Raw genomic sequence first — 26,265 nt, 5'->3', positions numbered from 1 at the left:
CACTGCTGACCATTCCCTACACCTTAACCCACCCTTAAACCTACCCACACCACTAAACCTGTCCCTGACCCAACCCCTATCACAACTCAAAAGCACTTCAAATACTTTATAAACACAGTAAGTACAGTGTATTTATTTTTAGATGTAAGTACATAGTAGTTATAAGGACAGGACACTTAATATAAAGTGGGACCTAAATATTATTTACTATCATCATGACAAAGGTAAATGAAATCAGTTATTAGAAATGAGTTATTAAATCTATTATGATTAGAAATGTGCTGAATAATCCTTCTCTGTTAAACAGAAATTGGGGGAGGACTAATAATTCAGACCTCAACGGTATGTTTAGGTGGGCAGTGGTAAGGTGGAGGTGGCGAGAATTGTAAACAAGGCATACAAATGAGGTAGACAGTTGAAGGAACCTGTTCAACCCACGCAGATCCAATCAACAAAACAGTCAAACTCAGAGCTGTTAGTCCACTCAGCCTGAGGGTACTGCTCAGACTGTTATGGTGACAAAGGCTGAATCGTTGGGACCCTGCCTGATGGTGAAAATGTGCATAACCTGCCATCCTAATGATTTGTTGTTTAAATGTGTTTTAACTCTGATCTGATCTCCTTTACCAGGGTGTCTGCGGGGTCTTAAAACGTATTAAAAGTTGATCAATCAATTACTGGAAAATTAAGGCCTGTATAAAGGTATTAAAAAGCTTAAATTGCATTTTTACAAGGTCCTTAATTTTGTTCAAGCGTCCTCCAAAGTGTTTGACTCCAAATAAAACAGAAATATATTTATTTTCCTCCTAATATTAACAATGGCATGTTCAGGCCAGGGTGTGTTTTTTTATTGCTGAAACCAGGAACATACACACATATACACAATTAAAGTCAGAATTATTAGCCCCCTTTTGATTTTTTTCTTTTTTAAATATTTCCCAAATGATTTTTAACAGAGCAATGAAATTTTAACAGTATGTCTGATAATATTTTTTCTTCTGGAGAAAGTCTTATTTGTTTTATTTAGTTTAGAATAAAAGCAGTTATTAATTTTTTTAAAAACATTTTGGGACAAAATTATTAGCCCCTTTAAGCTAATTTTTTTTTTCTCGATAGTCTACAGAACAAAGTTTTACCTTACCTAACAAATCATTGTTATACTACTTTTTATATAACAGTTATCTGACTTTAACTGTATGTAACCCCCGCCGGTCCTACACCACCCAACCCACTCCGAGCTGGTATCAAGCCAGCTACCTTCCACATGGAAGTCGGTTGCTCTACCGAGGAGGCTAAAGGCCATGGCCTCTAGCATCTGTCGCTAGAGCACCTTTAGAGGTCAGAGGAGTGAGGTTTACCTGCACAGCACTTACTAGCTGGCCTCTGTTAGGCATATATACTGCTTGCTTCGGTTGCACCACATGTTATTAAGGCAAACTGTAGTAAGTGGGTCGTAAACTCTCTGTAAAGTCATGCGTAGTCGCACTCAGTGGTGCCTGCAGCACCAGAAATAAATAGAAATAACAGAAATAAATCCAACAAAACTATCACAGCTCTTGGTTTTCCTCCTTGCTTCAGTTTGGCCACAAGAACACGATGTGCCCTGTTGATCTCCAGGGGAGACAATAGGATTTGCTCGCCCCATAACATCCACCAGGATCTGCGAGAAAAACACAGATGGTCGAGGGCCCTTGATGGATTCTCGCACTCGGATAATTCTGATGTTATTGCGCCGACTTCGACCCTCCTTTTTAGCTTTTAGCTTAGCATAGCTCTCGGTTAGCTGAGACCGCTTCTAGCAGAAAAATTGCTCAGTGAGAAGGTCGGCATTAGATTCTAGCAAAGTAATTTGCGTACCTTGATCCAGCACTGCTGTTTGAGTTCAGTTTCGTTTCCAGAGATATTAAGGCAGGTTTAAACTCAGTAGACAGGCCCTCTCTATCCCTACTGTAAAAAACTGCTGTCTTTAGAGGGGTTTTGGCCACTTCCAGGCTGGTTTCCAGCCATTTCCAGCCTGGTCTTAGCTGGTCAGGCTGGGAGATGACCAGCTAAAACCTGCTTGACCAGCCTAGCCAAGCTGGGAGTCCAGCCAAAACCAGCTATGTCCAGCTTAAACCAGGCTGGTCAAGCTGGTTTAGCTGGATTTAACTGGTCATTTTCCAGCCTGACCAGCTAAAACCAGCCTGGAAATGGCCAAAACCCCTCTAAAACCAGGCTGGTCAACCAGCTAAATCCATCCAACCAGCCTAGGCTGGTTTAAGCTGGACTTTTCAGTAGGGATGTCCTTCCAGAAGGCTAGTTAAGGCCACCATGTTAAACTCTGCGTGTGCTGCGGTTCCGTCCTCTTTAGGAGGATCTTATTTCCCATGTTTGGTGGACTTCGATGCCATTTTTATCCTTTTTAAGCATTAAACATGTTTACAGTCAAGCACTAAGAAACAAATAAATAAATAAAGGGGTGAAGGAATAGAAGATTGAAGCAAAAAATAAATCCACAGAGGCCTCGAGACAGACGCGACTACTCCATTCGCACCCGGAAGTCAAGCACAAATTTAGTTACAAACTAGCTTACTAAACCCCTAGTGTGGACTTTACCTTCCAGTTTAAGAAAGATCTCACGATCAGCTGCTGCAACCCTACCCTGGGGAATTAAAAACCTCATTTAATTAAAAACTCCAAAGAATATAACTTTTCAATAATATATACAGTTGAAGTCAGAATTATGAGCCCCCTGTAGAGCTGCACGACTCTGACTAAAATGAGAATCGCGACTAAAATAAAGATCATGATTTTCTCATGATTCTGTAGATGTAAAATGAAGGCGAATATGAGTGTAGTTGTACTGTTGGTTTAAATGCTAAATGTTGTATAGACTTAGAATGGTGGACTTGAACAGACTTAAGATGTGTCCTGGTCATTAATGCTGATGATAATTATGATGTTGAGTTATTGTGTTTGAGATATGTGCTTACAATCTGTCATTTTCTGTTTAAAATCTGTCACTGACGTCATTTTCCTGAATACAGAAGACTGGGTGGGTATTTTTGATGGGTTTTGGATACTTATTGGGCTGGAATCAGTCAGCTACATCTGGCAACACTGTGTGCGCTTTCGATTTCATTTCCACTGCTATAAGCGGTTCACTTCCCGCGAGGCTCCCAAACGATCACTCTGTGCCACAAACTGATGTTATTTACAACATTATTAACGTTACCTGTAATTCACAGCCTGGGTTCTGTTCACTAAAGTAGGCTTCATTCAGAGGCGTGCGACCGCCCTCTCTGTGGTAACAGCTGACGGTCAGCTCACGTCACGTGAGATTTTGCGGTCGTAAATACATTACATAAAGACAGAAATCGCATTTTTGAGGTAAATTATATCTTATAAATACAGCATGTGACTCTTTCAACACCATTTGGAGGTGTCCACGTTGCTGAACAACGTTTGTAAAACAATGTGAAGACTTGTGCGGCCACTTTCGCTTCTCCCCTGAACTTGAAATATGATTGACAGAATCGTAGAAATGCTGGATTAAGATCGTCTAGGGGTCGAATCGAGATCGCAAGCTTTTTACGATTAATTGTGCAGCTCTAGCACCCTGTTTATTTTTTCCCCAATTTCTGTTTAACAGAGAGCAGATTTCCTGAACACATTTCTAAACACAATAGTTTATTAACTCATCTCTAGGGTCAGACGGAATCTGCGGATGTTTTTTGCTATTTCTGCTGAGAATTTTGGGAATAGGGTAAATGCCAAAGCATGCTAAAAGGACTTTTAATTTGTCAGTAACCTGGGTTAAGTGCTACCGGCGAACTGAATGCCAATGCAAAATCGGCGCGTTTAAGGTTTGTTTTCTTTAAAATTCAGCGATCTCCACTAGCTGAGTGATACCCGATATAAAGTGTGTCTCAGATTGTACAAGAAGCACTGCATTACATTACATTTCCCCACCATATCTTTATAATATGAGCAGTTATTTCACCCCAGTATATTTAATGAAGCTTCTGCGCTAGCCTGTCGATTCTGACGGGCGCATGTGAGTAAACAGCTTTTTGTCTTGTTTTACGCTTGAGCAACTGAATGAATGTCAAAGTTCATTTAACTGAATGTGTTTTAATGACATTACAACATCGATGATGTAAAAAGGAACCGAATAAAATGGAAAAAAACTCACAATAACAGGTCACCGGAAGTTTATCAGTATAGGAAAAACACTAGTTCGGCATATACCCTATATTCAATTCAATTCAATTCAGCTTTATTTGTATAGCGCTTTTACAATGTAGATTGTGTCAAAGCAGCTTCACATAAATGGTCATAGTAACTGGAACAGTGTGGTTCAGGTTTTAGTGTTTAAGTTCAGTTCAGTTCAGTTTAGCTCAGTTCAGTGTGATTTAATCATTACTGAGAGTTCAAACACTGAAGAGCAAATTCATCGATGTGTAGCTCTACCAATCCTGAACCATGCGAGGCAGTGGCGACAGCGAGAGGGAAAAAAAACTTCACCTGATGGGAGTGAAGAAAAAAAAACCTTGAGAGAACCAGACTCAGTTGGCCACGACCATTTTAATTTCTCCACTGGCCAAAAGTCTTGTGCAGAACTTCATTCGTCGTGGTTTAAAGTGACAATTAAAGACTTATATTATAACTAAAACCTTAATATATTAAATAAAACATTATATATATTTTTAGCTTTTATTTATTGTTTAAAATGCAAATCCAATTAGATTCCAATTGTTTGGTAAACAAAGCAAGTCTCTCATAATGTACATTGTACATAAATCAGATGAACATTTTCACTTAGCAAATAATATTACTATAATTAATTAAAAATCTGAATAAATGAGTTTATACACATTTACTCGAGCAAATAAACAGAATTACTGATGGGCTAAAAATCTGCTGAATTCAGTGTGCACAGATTCTGTGTGGGCCTACCCATCTCTAATACCTGATTTATTTAATCTTTGCCATGATGACAGTAAATAATATTAGACTAGATATTCTTCAAGACACTTCTATACAGCTTAAAGTGACAATTAAAGGCTTAATTACTTTAACTAGGCAGGTTAGGGTAATCAGGCAAGTTATTGTATAATGATGGTTTGACCCAAAAAAATAAAAATAAAAATAAATCCCAAAGGGGCTAATAAAATTGACCTTAAAATGGTGTTTAAAAAATTAAAAACTGCTTTTATTCTAACCGAAATAAAACAAATCAGACTTTCTCCAGAAGAAAAAATATTATCAGACACACTGTGAAAATTTCCTGAATCTGTTAAACATCATTTGGGAAATAATTAAAAAAGAAAAAAATTCAATGGGGGGCGAATAATCGTGACTTCAACTGTATGTGATAATATTTAAAGTAGAAATGTTTCTATCAGGAGCGTCTGCTCTTCTCTCTGCTGTAAACGTCTGTATGTGTGGAACAGATAGAGGGAAGAACAGCACGTCTGACGGAGAGCAGGGCGACGGAGGTGGAGAGTTATCCGGCAGAATCAGAGGGACGTTCAGCAAGCAGTCGCTCTGAGTGATGGGCGGCAGAAAGTGTGGGCGTCGGTCTCTCCTCACTGGCTCCGCCTCTTTAAGCACAAGCCCCGCCTCTGTGGAGTCATTCCGCTGTCGTTTTGTGGTTCGTTCCTGTTTTTTATCCTGTATGTCTAAACATTGCATGCGCCGGCTGAGCTCTGAAGCGTCGTTCAGTCTTGTTTCTGTTTTAACTCTGTTATGTCTTCTACTGTTTGACTTCTTTTCTCTCCACACCTCTTCAAACAAATACTCTTCTTTTTCGATTGCTGTTCTGTTTATGCGTCGATGCCAGCGCTGAACGCCAGCCACTGCTGTGTGTTTATCAATGGAGATATCATGTGCATTTATTCTGGGCAGTGGCCTGTCCTGTGTCGGGATGTATTTGAGGCTGTTTTGATGTGGTCGTCCTGATTTGTCAACAGAATGACCGGACATGGTTCTTGTTGACTGTAAGACTGAGCGCAGGCGACGGTGTGGTGGTAAACTAGCCGATAGACCTGTCAGGCCCACCGTACGGAAGAGAGGAGCGGGACGGAGCTCAGTTTTGGTGATGATCCCGAATCCAGCAGAACTGCTCTCATCCATGCTGGAGTCTGGAGGAGAAACAGATCAGAAACAACATGTTGACAGTCTTTACAATGTACCTGTTTAAGCGTAAAAATACCATACGATGTTTATATGCATCTTTTTAGTTTGATTAATATTATAGAGTAATATTATTTTAGTTTATTATTTTAGTTTATGTATTAATTATTATGTATTAGTATTCTGTTACCTTTCAACATTGGAATGTAAAAATAAGGAAAATGCCCACCATAATAAGGGAACAACACCCCCCCCCCCCAAATCCCCATATTACTAGCTATGTTCATTGTCTCGTTGTAAATAAATGTGTTTCATTATTATTATTTACAAGAGAAGAAATAAATAGTATACAATAGCAGCAAATACATTAGCAAACGGTTCAGCTTATTAAAATGAGCTGTTATAGAGAAATAGAATCAAGCTATCAATCTCATTAGCCGTTTCTTCACGGTATAACTTACACTGATAAAAGAGCAGCGAATGAGTCTCTTATTTATTTAGATTTGATTACATTAAATAACAGAGGTGTCACTTTAAAAATGCACACATCTAACGTTATAATGAAAGCATTCGACTGCTTTCCTAACTGTTTATGCTCATTTAGGACGAAATTAGCTGTGTTTGGGAAAACCCTAAGATCAACATCTTTAGATGTTATTATTATTAATTATGTGTATATGTCTGCTCAAACACGCACCCAAAACCCAGACTTCTGCTCCGCTTCTAATAAAGTGTACAGAATCCGATTGAGAAACAGTGTCTGTTTATCACTATGGAGCGCGTCAGCTGACAGTCACGCACTGCTATATGACCGTTTTGAGGATTACATATGAATAGGTGACAGCACCTGTAATGAAAAGGAAAGGGAATCTTGCCGTTTTTGTGTTTATTTCAAAGTGTTTCCATGCCTGAACAAAGCGAAAGCACAGAACAGACTCACATTTAAGAGCGATGGGCGGCCCCTGGTGGTTCGGCGGTATGGGTTGCATAATGGAAGGCTCGGCTATTTACCACCCTTCAGAGAAAGACTCAAAATACGGGGGAAAAACAGGAAAATACCTTTACGGGATGATAGCAGGATAGAACTGTAAAATACGGGAGAATCCTGGGAAAAACTGGTTTGCACTGTAACCTCACTGCAAGAAGGTTGCTGGTTTGAGTCCCTGGCTGGGTCAGTTGGCATTTCTGTCCAGACCATGTTTCATCTCCAGCCACCCACTCGTTAGTTAGCTATTTATCCCGGAAAACTCCCGTAATTTCCTCAGAATTTTGGTACGGTCGATGGAACCCAACTGTGGTCACAGCGGATCTGATCGCAGCGGCCGGTACATTCATAGAGATGACCTAGTTGGCTGCCATGGGTGGCAGAATAGCGAGGGAATTGAGGACCCCCCCCCAACTCCCCTCACTGGCCTCACTTTAATTCGGGTTGAAGGTGGCATGATCGCCATTCCCCATTCTGCTTTCTCCGGCCCTAAGTGTTATTTAGACACCTCACCCCAAACCTCCCCCCGGTCGACAAAAGCTGAACTATTCTGAAACTTGACCGCTGCAGATGTGTAGGAACAGCTGACGATGGTCATAGCAATGACAAACGGCAGAGGAACGCAAGCTTACAATCGCATTTAAATCTGTAAACAAAGCAGCACGCGTTTTCAACATGGTTTTAGACGCAATATGAGAATATAAAGAGTTAACCAGATGCAGTACAAACGGTAACAAGTAACAAAGCAATTAAATACATAATATGCAAGCTAAAAACAAATTATTAAAACAAGGTGGCGGCCATTTTAATCGCACTTACTTACACTTGTGAAATGGAGGAAGAAACTGATCCATGATCTATGTACTGATAAAGTCCCTTACATCCAGGGCCGGAGCAAGCTGAACTGCCGCTCGAGGCAGAGGACGATCACGCCGCCCTCAACCCCAATGTGAAAACGAAAGTGACCGGTTATGAAACTGAAGTGAGGTGTTGTGGACCTCTATTCTGCCGCTCTATGCACGGATATAACTGAGGATGCGCGGGTGCTAAAGGAGGGAGCTGTCGCAGACACCGCGCTCTCTATTCTGCCGCCCTATGCGCGGATATAACTGAGGACACGCAGGTGCTGATGGAGGTGTCGCTGACGCCGCCCTCTCTATTCTGTCGCCTATGCCCGAATATATCTGAGGACGTGGGTGGTGAGGGAGGTGCCGCGGACATAACTGAGGACGCGGGTGGTAAGGGAGGTGTCGCGGATGCCGCCCTCTCTATACTGCCGCCCTAGGTGGCCGCCTAGGTCGCCTCTATGGACGCGCTGGTCCTGCTTACATCATTAGTCTTTACTGATCCTTCCTTTAACAAACAGCTGACGAATGCCCATTGTAAGCATGTAGATTACTGAAGCACTCAAGCTGCTCAAGGCTGGGCTATAATGCTGAGGTATTTTTGCAATAATAAACCTCGACCCCTGACTCTTCACAGCTTCATCTCTGGGTAGAGAAAATAACACTAACTTTACCTCACACTTCCAATAATATCCAGCAGAGCACAGTGTTGATTAACCGGCGTCTGCTGCAGTGTGTGTCTAGCCTCTTTTCCTGTGCTACCGTGTTTGTGGGCGGAGCCTCCGGTTTCAATTTTCCCAGGTTTGTGTGTGCAACGATTGGGCGGGGCTTAAGTTTCATATCCAGGTCACGTCGAAACGGCTAAAGACTCGTTATCAAGGCGATTCATTTGAAGCACTATGAGTCGACTCTCTTATAACTGAATCAACAGTTTTAAACACGGTGCACTTTCAGATTTAAGCTAGATTTAAGCTGGATATTTGACTTCACTTAGAGCTGTGTTACACACTACATGGAAGGTCATTCTCAAAAACCCATAATAGGGGCTCTTTAAACATAAACACACAACATATTAAAGCCTTGCTGCTGTTTCACTGTTTTCTAGAAAACAATACTGGAAATCAAGGGGGTGTGACTTCATTAGCATGAACACACACACACACACACACACACACACTCTGGCTCACTAGTTAAATAATTCAGTAAGCAGAGAAACAGAAATACAGGAGACAAACTGAAAGAGTGAAAGTGAAGGAGAGAGCGGCCTACCTGATGGAGAGGTCAGATTTACACACCGATCAGCCTATGGAGACTCTCACAGTCTGACTGATGCTCCAGCTCTCTGATCACACACACATCAGCATCTGTTGCCATGGAGTCCAGCAGGACCAATCAGCACCTTTCAGTCTCAGTGGGGGCTTTAGATCACACTCATCTTATATTCTGAGTTATTTTATCCATTTTTGTACATCATTTATTGTTTGTGAGTAAGTTTTCCTAACATATTTTACTAGTATTCACCTTAAAGTGACTTTTAAAGGCTTAATTAGGGTAATTAGGCAAGTCATTGGACAACAAGGGTTTGTTCTTCAGCCAATCAAAAAAATAATAATCTTGAAGGGGACCTATCATGCCTCTTTTTACCAGATGTAAAATAAGTCTCTGATGTCTCTAGAGTGTGTGTGTGTGTGTGTGTGTGTGTGTGTGTGTGTGCGTGCGTGCGTGCGTGCGTGCGTGCGTGCGTGCGTGCGTGCGTGCGTGTGTGTGGTTTATTTTGTTATTTTTATATTATTAATATTATTATTATTAATATTAACTGAAACTGACCCTTTTAGGCTTTGATCCTAATTGTGGCGTTTTCGTGAGTGTCGCTTTAAATGCAAATGAGATTGTGCTCTTTTTAGAAGAGGGCGGAGCTACAAATGCATGTATGTCAGCATAGTGGCAGATTCAATAGCTAGACATATGTTCTATGCTAATGAGAAGGAGATGATGTCACTAATGGGTGGGGCTTTTTATTTATTTTTTTTTTATTATTATTTTTTTGTATTATTATTTTTTATTCTATTTTAATATTGGTTTATTTTATTATTCTTATATTATTATTATTATTATTTTATTTTGTTTTTATTATTAACTGAAACTGACCCTTCTAGGCTTTGATCCCAATTGTGGCGTTTTGGTGACTGTCGCTTTAAATGCAAATGTGATTGTGCTCATTTTAGAAGAGGGCGGAGCTACAAATGCCTGTATGTCAGCATAGTGGCAGATTCAATAGCAAGACTAATGTCCTATGCTAATTAGGAAGAGATGATGTCACTAATGGGTGGGGCTTTTTATTTTTTATTTTTATTATTATAATTTTTTGTATTATTATTTTTTATTCTATTTTAATATTAGTTTATATTATTATTATTTTATTATTATTATTATTATTATTATTATTATTATTATTATTATTATTATTATTATTAACTGAAACTGACCCTTTTAGGATTTAATCCCAATTGGGGCGTTTTGGTTGAATGTCGCATTAAATGCAAATGAGATTGCTCTCTTTTTAGAAGAGGGCGGAGCTACAAATGCCTGTGTGTCAGCATAGTGGCAGATTCAAAAGCAAGACTAATGTCCTATGCTAATCAGGAAGAGATGATGTCACTGATGGGTGGGGCTTTTTATTTTATTAGTATTTTTGTATTATTATTTTATTCTATTTTAATATTCGTTTTTATTATCATCATTATTATTATTATTATTATTATTATTATTATTATTATTATTATTAACTGAAACTGACCCTTTTAGGCTTTGATCCCAATTGTGGCGTTTTGGTGACTGTCGCTTTAAATGCAAATGTGATTGCGCTCTTTTTAGAAGAGGGCGGAGCTACAAATGCCCCCTAGAGCAGTCACCTCTCCATCTGTCTATATGTCTGTATCTGTCTTTTATGTGTTGCCCTTCATCATCACAGGCTGCTCTCCTCTTTCATTTATCTGTCTGTTCATCAATTATTAAACTGATGGTAGGACAGAAGCTTTGACCATCACTGTCAACTCAAAACCACCATCATTCCTGACCGGCACACTCAAAGCTTTATTGTTGCTTCATTTATAACTCATGACACGTTGATTTTACTTTAAAAACGTTGGTCTTGCTGTTGTAACTTAGAAGTGTTAGGTTTCTTTAACTTAATTTTTTAATTTATGTGCATAGCTCATTTTCTTAGTATTTTGAGAGCAGTAAATTTGCTCATTTTTTCAACTAATTGCTTTTTACAGTGTACACTTAAAACATGATTGTTTAAATGTAGTATTCAAAATAAGCTGGAACAGCACAAATCTTGATTTTTTTTTGGGACAACTTGATTGTTTTATGTTTAATCCACTTAAATTTGTAAAAACTAATAAGTTAATTCCTTCATGTTGTCAAATACAAATTGATTGTGTGGAACCCAAGATTTTTAATCTATGATCCAAAACAGACAATAAAAAACCCAGGCTCTGCAGATTTATTTTATTTTTATTTTTAATTTTTTGGCATTATATTCATGTTTCTGAAACGCTTTGTTTCAGTTAAATGTTTTATTTATTTATTTTCTATTTTGTACTTAAAACAGTACTGTCATTGATTTATTTTATTTTATTATTATTTTATATTATTTAATTTTACTATTTTATTTTAATATTTATTTTATTATTATTGTTTTTTATATTATTTTTATTAGTAGTAGTAGTAGTAGTATTAGGATTATTATATTTTTATTTTATTATTTCATTTTATTATTTTATTTTTGTTATTATTTTATTTTTATTTTATTTTATAGTTTTTTATTTAGTATTATTTTATTAATTTATTTTTTATTTTATATCATTTATTTATTTTTTTTATTATTATATTTTAATTTATTGTTTTATTTTATTATTTTATTTTTATTATTATTTTATTTTTTATTATTATTTAATTTTATTATTTTTATTTTATTAGTTTTATTTCATTAGTTAATTATTTTATTTTATTTTATATTATTTTATTATTATTATTATTATTATATATTTTTATTTTATTATTTTATTTTATTGTTTAATTAAATAATTTTTTATTATTTTTTTATTTTCTGTTTTTTATTTTATTTTATTAGTATTTTCATTTTATTAGTATTATTTTATTTATTTATAAAATTTAGTTTTATTTTATTTTGTGATTTTCTTTTTATTATTATTTTCTTTTTATTTATTTTTATTTTATTTTATTTTTTATTATTTTATTTGTATTATTATTTTATATTTTATTATTTTTTATTTGATTTTTTTAATGATTTTTTATCGATACACTGAATGTTCATTGTTTTCATCTGTTTTTTTATTTATTTATTTTTGAGCCTTACATTTTTGTTCCTGAAACATTTTTGGTTGGAGTCATTTAATTTTATTTTTTTTTTGTCAATATATGTTTTAAACACTACTAACATTTATTGATTTAATTTAATTTATTTAATTTGATTATTTTTTGGTAAAATTTTTGGTCTGGAATTTTTACTTTGTCATTCATTCATTCATTTTCTTTGTGGCTTATAGTCCCTTTATTAGTCTGGGGTCGTCACAGTGGAATGAACCGCCAACTTATCCAGCATATGTTTTACGCAGCGGATGCCCTTACAGCTGCAACCCATCTCTGGGAAACATCCAAACACACTCATTCACATTTACACACTTCAGACATTTTAGCCTACCCAATTCACCTGTACCACATGTCTTTGGACTGTGGGTTTAGCCGCAGCACCCGGAGAAAACCCACGCGAATGCAGGGACCCAGCCGAGGCTCGAACCAGCGACCTTCTTGCTGTGAGGCGACGCAGTGGCGCAGTAGGTAAATAAAATGAGTAGGTAAATAAAATTACTTTGTCATTTTATTTAAATATTCTCTTTACAGCACTGCTGTCAGTACACTGGATGTTTTTACTTTAAATAAATCTGCTTTTTTAATTATTAAATTAAAGTCGGTGATCACTAGATTAAATCTATTTTATTTCATTAGTTTTTAGTTATTTATTTTCTTTATTCCAATAATTGCAGTGAGTTCACCAGAAGCTTTATCTATTTATTTTTATTTATTTATTTATTTATTTATTTATTTTATTATTTCCAATATTACATTTATGCAGTAGATTAATATCTCTTTTAATTAATTTATTTATAATTTTAAACTAAAATCACTCTTCACTAGAGTCAAAGTTTTGAGTCTATTGTATTTTGTATTTTTTTGTCTTTTATTTTATTGTGATTTGTTACAGATTTAATTTAATACCCGTTTCTATTTTATTATTATTATTATTATTATTATTATTATTATTATTATTATTATTATTATTATTATTATTATTATTGCATTTAAAACATCACCGTTTTTCAAGATTTTATCTACAGTCAGATTTTATTTATTTATTTATTATTTTTAATATTACAGTTATGCAGTAGATTATTATCTCTTTTAATTCATTTATTTTTAATTTTAAACTAAAATCACTCTTCACTATAGTCAAAGTTTTGAGTCTATTGTGTTTTGTATTTTTTGTTTTTTATTTTATTGTGATTTGTTACAGATTTAATTTTAATACCCGTTTCTATTTTCATATTATTATTATTATTATTATTATTATTATTATTATTATATTATTATTATTATTGCATTTAAAACATCACCGTTTTTCAAGATTTTATCTAGAGTCAGATGTTATTGATTTATTTATTTATTTATTTATTTATTTATTTATTTATTTATTTATTTATTTATTTATTTTTATTAATTTATCATTGTACAGTTCAATATCAACGTTTCACGCAGACTCTCCGCGCCGCGGCATGTCGCTGCGTCGTAGCAGCTGCTCGTCCACGTGAGCGGAAGTGCGTCACCGGTCCGTGAGACCAGAGGACTCTCGAGCTCACGGTAAGAGTTTATTTAATGTGTCGTAACTGTTGCAAACACACAAAACAACACGAAAACACAAATAATCCGCGTTAATCCATTGCAGCTCACGCGTTTATGCGCGCGCCGGATTTACAGAACACACACGTGAAACAGCAGAAGCTCAAAGTCACGTGGAGGTTAAAAACCACACGGATTTACACAACCACAGATAAAAGATGATGAACACACACATATGAGACGAGTGAACAGGTTATAGAGACTCTGAGTGTGTCAACACACTCAATAAGAGTGAACATCAGCTGCTCTCCTGTCTTATATTCGTGTGAAATGCTGTTGTTGATCCGCTAATGTACTGATCAATGAAGAATCATGAATAGGTATTGATTAGCCATCATATATAACAGGTATAACAAACACTCAACACATCTCTATCTGTCTGTCTATCTCTGTCTGTCTGTCTAATAGAGGTACAGTTGGTTTTATATATTCGCTGATTTTTTATTTATCAGTCTTTATAATGTCTACAATGTTACTTTGAATATTAGATTAGAATTAGCATGCAAGTGTGACTCTAAACAGCATTAACACTATCTAATTCACTGTGAACACTGCTGTACTCATTGGCTGCTAAAATGATTTGCCTATTAGGGCAGAGGTTCTCAAAGTGGGGGTCGGAACCCCCCGAGGGGTCGAGGGACAATGAAGGGGGGTCGCCTGGTGATTTTCAAAAATCAATTAATTTTTATTAAAGCTTAAGACTTACTGTATTTTATCAATAACCTACTGAAGAGAAAAAAAATAGTTGTTTATAGTTACTATATAGACTATATAGTTACTATAGTAGCTTATAGTTACTAGTTCTATTGGATTGCGACTTCTCGGGTAATTACATTGTACTAAAGACACAGCAATATTGTCAGATGCAGCAGATTTTGTAACACCAGGTTAAACTTTCTAGCCCATTTACAGCACTGACATACATAAAAAAAAACAAAGAATAGATTTGGGTCTATTGGTGTGTTTGTGCACGTCATTGCATACAAGGTTTCTGTATTTATAACCACCACCTTAGAGGATATTGGGGGTCACGAGTCACTCGCATTGTCATTTTGGGGGTCGCGGACTGTAAAGTTTGGGAACCCCTGTATTAGGGCTCAACAATAGGCACTGCCCGGGGCCAGCGTGAGAGATGCTCGGGACCGTGGACAGAATCGTTAGTGACCCGATCAGGACAGTGCTGCCTTGTCACTAAATTTTAATAGACGGCAACATAACCGCAACATCAAATTATGAGGCTAATGCCGAGTTCAGGCTGCATGATTCTCAAAGTAGTCGTGTCACAGATGTTTTCACACTGCATGACTATCTGGGCTAGCGTTTCGTCGCTGCTTTGTTTACACTGCAAGATGGATCGGCTACAGGGACTTTCACATTGCATGACTTTACTATAGGAAGAATCGCCGACAACTTCGTCCAAACTACGTCTCACAGCCAAAAACACGTAGTATATCTTTTGTTATTAACTACATAATGAGAAAGAAGCCTTTAATGGGGTAGAACATGTTCATATTTGCTCACCTGGGTTTAAAGGGTATTAGCCATTTCTCCTCAACGTTGCTAATAAACGAATTTCTTTCTGTATGAAACGTCAAACAGACACGGTTGCTCCTGAGTCCTGTCAAAACTCCACTAGTTTTTCCTCCATTTCGTGAGTCCAAATAAACCTAAAAAGAGCGCTTTTAACTTCTCCCCCAGCCTCCCGCTGGCCTGCAGCAGGTACACACACACACACACACACACACAAGTGAAAGCTGCTCTCTCATTGGCTGTAAGCGATCGCTGATGTTATTTTCAGTCAAAACTCAATTCACACGGCATGATTTGAATCGCCGACAGCTCCAGATATTTAGCATGCCAAATATCTCACAGGCATTGACGACTCATCGGCGATTCTCTCAGATCGCGTCTTTGATAGTTCATACTGTGTGATTGACACTCACGTGCACGAGCAGCGATTTGCCTGTGATTTCAGGCATTTGTCGGCGATTTCTCAAAACCTGTCGGCGAGCCAAAATCGGGGCTTAAATCATGCAGTCTGAACTAGGCATAAAAGAAAGCGTGTGCTTCTAATGTTGTGAAAACATTGGCATGGGTACAACACTATGAACAAAATTAAGTTATGTTTTGCTTAGTTTGCCGCCTCTTTTGAGTCAGCCACCTTTTGTTTTGCAATAAAATACCTGCACATTTTCCACACTCTATATTGTACTGCTAAATATTTTAACATTTTTCAAATATTTAAATTCAAAGATAATATTTTGTGACACATTATTTAATATATGTGGCTGAGAAATTGCAATTAACTTTTTTTTTGGTGGGCCAGTGAAAATTTTGGCAGGACTAGTAAAAATCTGAGCCACTGGTCCAATCGGGCCTGTAGGAAAAATCCTTAGCGTTGAACCCTGCCTATTTATAATTTGCCAAGAAGACTTTTCTGAAATTATATTATTAAGGAGAAAGTCTGAATATCCGAATATAAAACCAACTTCACCTATATGTCTATATAGAGGTAAAGTTGGTGTTATATTCGGTTGTTACGTCCTTTTAGATGCTAATATTAAATTAGGAGTAGATGACATAACATACATTAGTTTAATGTGTGTGACAAGCGGATGGAGAAAGAAATAAACTGAAAACCAAATAATCACTGCAATTATTTATTGCCCATACATCCAATGAAACCAGTGAAAATATATTATACAGTGAAAGAAAAATATTTACAATGATTAAATAATGAATTACCTGGGGGGAGAGGAAGTAGTTGAATGTGCTTAAATCAAAGAAATAAATATAACAAAACTCAGTAACTGTTTTCACCAAACTACACTAAATATGAAAAGCATGAAAAGAAACATCTTCAACGTACCAAACGTCTTAACTAAACTGCTCTAACTAAAAACAAAACATACAGAAAACAGCACATTCTCCTGAACCTAGTGAACTAATACAGAATATCAATCTGAGTGTTGTATATGTATATCGCGCGACGACTTACTCACTCCTACACCTCTCCGAGGCATCACTCAAACATGTCAGTTAACTGGACAATTTCACAAGCATTATTAAATCGCAAACTTTAGACAAGAGCATTAAACAAGCAAAACACATTCTCTCAGACTAGCCCTCGCAAGAGAGACTGTCCTCACTGAGACCCACAGAAAGAGTAAGAGCGAGAAGTGGCGAGAAGGAAAGAGACAGAAAGAAAGAGAGATCGCCATTGCAGTTTGGGCTCGGCTTTTAAACGCTACGCCAACCAGCGATTGGTGGCGCAAACCCAGCGTCAGCGGCCAACGTCATCAGCACGAAATGCGGATCCTCCAATGCCGTTCGTACCTGTAACACATGCATGAAATGACACACCCACATACAAACGAACGCACACACTTATCCAAAATACGTTCTGCAAGCGAACATTACATCGGTTATTTAGACTTTCTCCTCGATAACATAATTTCAGAAAAGGCTTCCTGGCAAATTTTAAATAGGGAAATCATATTAGCAGCCACTGACTATCAATAAACAGCAGTGTTCACAGTGAAATAGATAGTGTTAATGCTGTGTAGAAGTCATACTTGCACGCTAACTCCCATCGAATATTCAAAGTAAACAATATAGAGACTTCTAAATGAACTAATGTGCGAATATAAGACCAACTTTACCTCAATGTCTGTTTATATAAAAGAAATGGAAGAACTAGTGCTGTGTATAAAAGTAGTTTATTGTACTTAATATCTCTAAGTAACACATTCATCGTGCGTTGATGTGAATCGTATCATTTATTGTCTATTTTTACTGTGTTTGTTTGTGTTACGAACCCCAGTTTTTTAAGGCTCGTCTAGGGAAGGGGTTAGCAACATAAAAGGACACAGAAACCAGAATTACAATTCTCTATTTATTTAGAGACCAGAAAATACGTATCCTATTTAATTAAGGTAGCAACAGAAATATAAATCATTAATCAAACAATAACCAAGTCAAAGCAATTGCTTTGACTAACAAACAAAACATATATTATAAAGAAAATATTGATAAAAAACAAGAAAATCATAGATCAAAGAAACGGCACAACACCAGCATGGCTCCTCAGCAGCGGCTGCACAAGACGCGCACAGAAGTTCGGACCTTCTTCATCAGGGCAAGATACGGAGAGATTCTCAGCAAGTACGGGTCATACCCTCCAAAGAGAGACAAGATCGCGAGGATCGGTCAGACGCGCTGGAAATCAAGAGCCACCCCGACACACACTCAGCTTCCGCTTATAAAGGCGACAAGTTGAATTAGCGGCAGGTGCAAGGCGGAGCCAGCATCAAAGAAAAGAAATTGCAATTAATAAAACAATCTTCACCACAACACAATCACGAAGAGAATAATAATAATAATAATGAAGAAAGGCTAAATAAAGAATAAACCGTGACAGTTTGATTTTGTTGCCTTCGTTTTATGTATGCTTTCAAATCTTTGTGTTAACTTGCGTTCAGTAGATGATATTAGAGCAAGTCTATGCAAATGTCAACCTTGCCATGAAAAAGATGAAGTTTTCGACAAAGTAGCAAGTGTTTTTTGTGTAGGCTTGTATTTTACAGTGCTTTACAAATATAAAAAAATGTCTCAGTCAATGTTTTTAAACTATTATATTTGATTTGCCAAAGTCACACATGTGGCAATTTCACATCGCTCACATGCATAACGGAGAGATGTCACGTCCATAACGACACTTTTCCCTCATAAATGCAAAAATGTTAAATCTAATAAAATCAGTCATGTTTGTTCTATAGAGAGCAACTCTTATCTTTTTGATGAGCATTGTTTCTTTTGGGTTGCGCAGTTTAATTCAGAGGATTTCTACATTGTATGTTGTATATTGTAGCCGCGCGCGCCGTTAGCCTGAACTGTAGCAGCTGTGCTGCAGAGGGCAGGTGCGATCGAGTGATGATTGACAGCTCTCTGAGCCACTAACACTGCCATAATATTGCAGTCGACCAATAAGATCAAAATTCATGCAGTCATTGGTTCGTTTCTCTGTCAGTCAACCTTCTGGGAAGAAGGAAGTAGGTTCTGACGGAGCAGTGACTGAGAAATGCAGACGGCCAAAACACTCGGCTTTGTTTAGATTTTAGTAACTATAACTTTGGCTTTTTATTCAGTTTGGGGTCTCGTTTTATCTGTAACACTGTAAGCTATGACATAAACTTGCCTTTTACTGCAAAAATGGCGTTTTCACGTTTGAGTACCATGGTAAAACAGTGTAAACAATCGGTCTCCGGCAGAAATGGTGACATAAACAAATGAATAACCATCCATAATTCAACACTATTGTGTTGGTGGACTAAATGTGCTTGATGGGATGTTTTTCTGTGGACTCTTACCTTTCAAAATAAACCGTGATGCACAGCAATGAATGCGTGTGTGTGTGTTGGTATTACATGATATGTACGCCATATCTAATAAGCTTTTTCTGCAAAACTTACACAAATTTAGCAAATACATTCTTTAAAAGCTTTACACTGAAAAACAACTAGCTGCAATGGGTGCTTAGGGGATGTAGCTTTAAACTGATGTAGAGTTTTTCAAGATTACTCATGACCTTTTTGGTGTAATCTATTCATAAACATGGACATATGGAAAAACAGCGCCTCAGTGCGACCTCGTCGGGGCGCTGTGGAAGGGGTTAAATTTTCAGCATGCCAATAAGTACTTTAGACAAATATGACTTTGAATGTTTTAAAATATGATCAGCATCAGTGAACTTGTTTGTTCCTAATTACCATTTTCCTTCAGCTTAGTCCCTTTATTCATCAGGGGTTGCCACAGCAGAATGAACTGCATACCTTTCTAGAATGTTTTACACAGCGGATACCCTTCCAGCTGCAACCCAGTACTGGGAAATATCCATACACACCACTAATCCACTATGGCCAATTTAGTTTAGCCAATTCAATTACAGGGCATGTGCTTGGACTGTGGGGGAACATGCAAGCTCCACACGGTAATGCCAACTGGCTGAGACTTAAACCAGTGACCTTTATTGCTGTAAGGTGACAGTCAGGACCGGCGCGTCCATTGAGGTGACCTAGGCGGCCGAGATACCTCCCTTACCATCCACATCCTCAGTTATGTCCGCGACACCTCCCTCACCACCAGCGTCCTCAGATATATTCGAGCATAGACGACAGAATAGAGAGGGCGGCGTCAGCGACACTTCCCTCCCTCCCTCCCTCCCTCAGCACCCGCGCTTCCTCAGTTATATCCGCGCATAGGGCGGCAGAATAGAGAGCGCGGTGTCCGCGACACCTCCCTCCCTCCCTCAGCACCCGCGCGTCCTCAGTTATATCCGTGCATAGGGCAGCAGAATAGAGGTCCGCAACACCTCACTTTATTTTCATAACCGGTCACTTTCGTTTTCACATTGGGGTTGAGGGCGGCGTGATCGTCCTCTGCCTACAGCGGCAGTTCAGCTTGCTCCGGCCCTGGTGACAGTGCTAACCACTAAGCCACCTTGTCAGCGTTGTTCTTATTTACTGACTGAATTAATAGATGTTGTGTTTTCTGATGATTTAACTCTCTTTCTCTCTCTCTCTGTGTGTTTCTCAGATGGCGTTCCGGCTGCTCGCGCGGAGAGTTTCTCGCATCTCCGTGAAGGATGTGCGCGTCCTCGTTCTCCCCAGCAGCAGCTCCAGCAGGTCCTCGTTCTCCTCCTGTTTTCGTGCCGCACCGCCTCTCCTCTCACGCTCGATCCCGCGACTCCCGTACATCACCAGCAGAAGTGTGTCGTTTAACGTGCAGGATCACGACGACTTTACAGAGAGGGTGATCAACAGCGAGCTGCCCGTGCTCATCGACTTCCACGCTCAGTACGTAGACGATCATTTCATCAAAACAACAACACAACAATAAATACAGTTGAAGTCAGAGTTATTCGCCCCCCTTTGATTTTTTTTTTTTTTTTTTTTATATTTCCCAAATGATGTTTAACAGATTTAGGAAATTTTTACAGTGTGTCTGATTATATTTTTTCTTCTGGAGATATTTTATTTCGGCTAGAATAAAAGCAGTTTTTAATAAAATAAAAAAAAACATTTTAAGGTCAAAATAATTAGCCCCTTTAAGCTATATTTTTCACTAAGAGAATAAGTGGGGGGAAATGGGGGGGGGGGGGGGGGTAATTCTGACGGGCTAATAATTTTGACTTAAACTGTATATACTCACATGAAAAAATACTGTATTCATTTGTATTAAGTTCATTTGTATCGTTATGGCAACAAAACTATAGTATTTAATCTGTTGTTTTTTGTAATTCTATGGTTGCTATGGTAATACAACAACTATAGTAATTAAGCTGTTGTACTGATTCCATAGTTGCTATGGTAACACAACGGCTATAGTAATCTGTTGTGGTGATTTTATAGTTGCTATGGTAACAAACACAGTAGTTAATATATTGTGGTGATTCTATTGTTGCCATAGTAACACAACGTCTAGTAATCTGTTGTGGGGATTTTATAGTTGCTATGGTAACACAAAAACTATAGTAATTAATCTGTTGTACTGATTCCATAGTTTCTATGGTAACACAACGACTATAGTAATCTGTTGTGGTGAATCTACAGTTGCTATGGTACCACACCAACAACTAAACCAAATAATCTGTCAGGGTTATTCCATAGTTGCTATGGTAACACAACAACTATAGTAATTAATCTGTTGTGGTAATTCTATAGTTGCTATGGTAACAAAATATTTTGGCCTGATGAATATTGATTGATATTTTGAAATGAATATTATTAGCGCTGTCAAATGATTAATTGCATCCAAACTAAAAGTTTGTGTTTACATAATGTGTGTGCGCATATATGTTTCTATGCTTATTTATATGTAAATACAAATACTTAGATATATTTACATTTTTATATTTTATAAATGATAAATTATTATTGTTATATGTTATAAATTATTTACAAATATTCATATTTAAATATTATTAATAATAATAATATTTTTTTTTTCAAATAGAAGTGTATTTATATACAAATTATATAATAAATATATGAAATATAAACTTTTTTATGTACTGTACGAACTTGCAATCTGGATGAAATTATTTGCAATTAATAGTATGATGGTGATATACAGTTGAAGTCGGAATTATTACCCCCCCTTTCATTTATTTTTTCTTTGTTAAATATTTCCCAAATGATGTTTAACAGAGCAAGGAAATGTTCACAGTATGTCTGATAATATTTTTTCTTCTGGAGAAAGTCTTATTTGTTTTATTTCAGCTAGAATAAAAGCAGTTTTTAGTTTTTTTTAAACACCATTTTAAGGTCAATATTATTAGCCCCTTAAAGCTATTTATTTTGTATTGATAGTCTACAGAACAAACCATCATTATACAATAACTTGCCTAATTACTCTAACCTGCCTAGTTACCCTAATTAACCTAGTGAAGCCTTTAAATGTCACTTTAAGCTGTATAGAAGTGTCTTGAAGAATATCTAGTCTAATATTATTTACTGTCATTATGACAAAGATAAAATAAATCGGGTATTAGAGATGAGTTAATAAAACTATTATGTTTAGAAATGTGTTGAAGAAATCTGCCCTCCGTTAAACAGAAATTGGGAAAAAATATAAACAGAGTCTCTAATAATTCTGACTTTAACTGTATAATAATACAATTAAATACTATGATTATATATTATTATATCTTTATAATAGTTATGACATTAGAAATGATTTGTATTGTATATGTTTATTAGTTCTTTAAATTAGTCTTTTACCAGCTAAAAATGTTTTGTTTTGTCCTTTGCTGTGTTGTATCAATAGGAAATATCAGCTTACATTTCCCAACATTATTTTTGCTATTAATTGTAATAATCAAGTCAGATTAAACTGAAAAGATTTATTTCAGAATTATTAGACTTTCTAAGTATTTTTAAAAACAGGAAAATATTTCTATTTACATAAAACCATTTTATCAGGTGAAAATACTACTAGACCGAGGCGTTTTCACAATACTGTATATACAGTTGAGGTCGAATTATTTCCCCCGTTTATTTTTTCCCCCAATTTCTGTTTAACAAAGTGAAGAGTTTTTTCAGCACATTTCTAATCATAATAGTTTTAATAACTCATCTGTAATAACTGATTTATTTTATCTTTGCCATGATGACAGTAAATAATATTAGTTTAGATATTCTTCAAGACACTTTTATACAGCTTAAAGTGACATTTAAAGGCTTAACTAGGCTTAATTAGGGTAACTAGGCAGGTTAGGGTAATTAGACAAGTTATTGTATAACGATGGTTTGTTCTGTAGACTATCGAAAACAAATAAAGCTTAATGGGGCTGATAATATTGACCTTAAAATGGTGTTTAAAAAATTAAAAACTGCTTTTATTCTAGCTAAAATGAAACAAATAAGACTTTCTCCAGAGGAAAAAATATTATCAGACATACTGTGAAAATTTCCTGAATCTGTTTAACATCATTTGGGAAATATTAAAAAAAGAAAAAAAATCTGTGGGGGGCGAATAACTCTGACTTTACCTGTATCTGTAAATATTTGATGAATCTGAATCTGACATAAAGGTGTGTGTTGTGTTTGTTGTAGATGGTGTGGTCCCTGTAAAATCCTCGGCCCGCGGCTGGAAAAGGCCATCGCCAAACAGAAGGGTCGAGTCACCATGGCCAAAGTGGACATCGATGAACACACAGACCTCGCCATCGAGTATGGGGTACGCTATCCGCATGCTCAAAACATAATGTATCTGAACATATTTTGGACATTTAAAATACATATAAGATAAGATTTCCCTGCATCACTAGATTAATGGCAAATAAACAAAAAAATAAAGCTCTTCTGAAACTTTAAGAGAAGTAAATAAATCTTAAAGAGAATTTAAAAAAATAATGACAAAAACAAATGACTAAAAATGAACATGAAATTAAAAACAGCTTTAGTATCAATAATACTTTAATATAAATAAATAATCTATAAATGCTTTAAATAGTTACAAATTAAAATTATATAAATAAAACTAAATTAAATTCAATTTAAAAAATCTGATTATTGACTTGCTACACCTAATCTAAACCTGAAATAAAAATAATTAACATTATGGACATCTTTAAAAAATATAAATAATACACTCAATTTGCGATTATTACTGTTTGCGTTACACTAGCTCCTGCTTTCCAGCCATGCGCTTCCCTTAAAAAGAGGTGCAACAGTCCAGTTCTCAAAAAACAAACTTTAATCTGGTTGATGGATGTAGAACTTTCAAGCATTTATAATTGGTGTGCTGATAGGTGTGTTTGTGTGTATGTGTGGTTTCCTATAAATGAAGAAAATACAAATTACCACACATTGAGAATTACTGAAACTAATCATGTACATTTCAAACATATATGTGACATTTAAATGATATAAATTGTGTAACACAACAGAAATCAACATGATGACGCTGTTATAATAAACATACATTGCTTATAATGGCATCATTAATGTGTTGTATAGTCACAATAATTAACAAATAACTCACAAATCAAGTACTGTTCGTTGCAGTTGAAAAGTGCATGCAAACAACATATTGGAGTTAACTTGAACATTTGTATTGGTAAGCTTAAGTGAGCTCACAGTGAATGCCTTTGAGGCAGAAAACTGCTTAGTCATCCTCATAGTAATATAATGTAAGGAGAGTCTTTCCAAGCTAAATATTGATAATAAGTCTAACATTAAGCTTTAAAGATTACTTGTCAATAACGCACACAATAAGCACAAATTATAGCAAACACCAAGAACAATCTTCACTCCGTCTCGAGCACGCGTGATTTACAACAGTGTGACTAACTGAACGCTAACTAGATGAAGTGGTTATAGACCACACCCCGTGAGTTATTTCCAGTCCTATACTGCCATCTGTTGGTGCAGTTGTGTAACTCTGAGTACTTTGTACACACTCAATTTAAATATTTAAATTATTCATTAATTATACGAGCTGCACGTGCGACAGCTTCCTGCGTTTATTATTGGATGTTGTGCCGCAGGTGTCAGCGGTCCCCACGGTGATTGCCATGCGGGGCGGTGATGTCATCGACCAGTTTGTGGGCATCAAAGATGAAGACCAGTTGGATACTTTTGTGGAGAAGCTGATTGGCCAGTGAAGCTGTCAGTCTCCGCCCGCCCGCAGCCCCGCCCACCTGCCACTCAAACTCCATCACACGCAATGACAGACACGGAAAATCTTCATCCAGGAACGGCTGCACTTCATTATATCTGTGTGTGTGTGTGTGTGTGTGTGTGTGTGTGTGTGTGTGTGTGTGTGTGTGTGTGTGTTTGTTTGTGTTTGTTTGTTTAGAGCAGGGGTGTCCAATCTCAGACCTGGAGGGCCGGTGTCCTGCAAAGTTTAGTTCCAACCCCAATCAGACACACCTTGGCTAGCTAATCAAGCTCTTACTAGGCTTTCTAGAAACATCCTTGCAGGTGTGTTGAGGCAAGTTGAAGCTAAAATCTTCAGGACACCGGCCCTCTAGGACTGAGTTTGGACACCTGAAGCAGATGTTTACCACAGAACAGATGTAGTAAATGTTCATCCGGTCCACAAGAGGGCGACTTTTCTCTGTTTTACACCTGAATGCCTACTAATGTGAAAGAGTGTGTTTGTTTCGCTTTTTCTTTCTTTTCTCTTTTCTTTTTTTCTTTTTTTTTTTAGTCTGACTGTGAATTCGAGCTGGATGCATGGGATTGATAAACTGTAATATATCAAAACTAGACAACTTGAGCTATAAATAAAGCAACTGTATGATATTTAACTCACAGATGTCGGCTTTGTGTTTTATATTCTGTAATAATGGTCATTTCAGAAGGTTTAAGGTCACTTTTAATTTAGTATGGGTGCATTAAAGTGATCAAAGGTGACAAAAAAAAATGTTTTTAATGTCACAAGTGATTAAAATGTATATTTCGGGTGTTAATCTTTTTGATTTTGTAAACTAAATATTCATGGAAAGCAAAGTACTATATATTTACATGTATACACTTAACGGCCACTTTATTAGGTACACCTTACTAGTACCAGGTTGGGAATGGTACAATATCCATGATGTGAATCTCCCGTTCCACCACATCCCTAAGGTGCTCTATTGGATTGAGATCTGGTGACTGTGGAGGCCATTTGAGTACAGTGAACTCATTGTCATGTTCAAGAAACCAGTCTAAGATGATTCACACTTTTTGACATGGTGCATTATCCTGCTGGAAGTAGCCGTCAGAAGATGGAGACACTGCTGTCATAAAGGGATGGACATGGCCAGCAACAATACTCAGGTAGGCT

The 26,265-nt window shown here is 36.7% G+C and overlaps 1 protein-coding gene across 4 annotated transcripts; it reads left to right on the top strand.

The window, feature by feature from the left end:
• Positions 1-13,840: 13,840 nt before the first annotated feature.
• Positions 13,841-25,750, top strand: txn2 (thioredoxin 2). 4 transcript variants are annotated; one of them, XR_012398228.1, is made up of 5 exons: positions 13,841-13,890; positions 20,524-20,783; positions 23,544-23,667; positions 24,980-25,258; positions 25,466-25,750. XR_012398228.1 is itself a non-coding variant. In NM_205641.1 (4 exon segments), coding segments are annotated over 3 exon segments (501 nt in total). In that variant the 5' UTR covers positions 13,859-13,890; the 3' UTR covers positions 25,097-25,750.
• Positions 25,751-26,265: the final 515 nt, after the last annotated feature.

This window comes from Danio rerio, chromosome 3 (assembly GCF_049306965.1).
Source record: "Danio rerio strain Tuebingen ecotype United States chromosome 3, GRCz12tu, whole genome shotgun sequence".
Lineage (NCBI taxonomy): Eukaryota > Metazoa > Chordata > Actinopteri > Cypriniformes > Danionidae > Danio > Danio rerio.
Note: the sequence above shows the minus strand (reverse complement) of the source record. Positions and strands in the feature narration are given on the sequence as shown.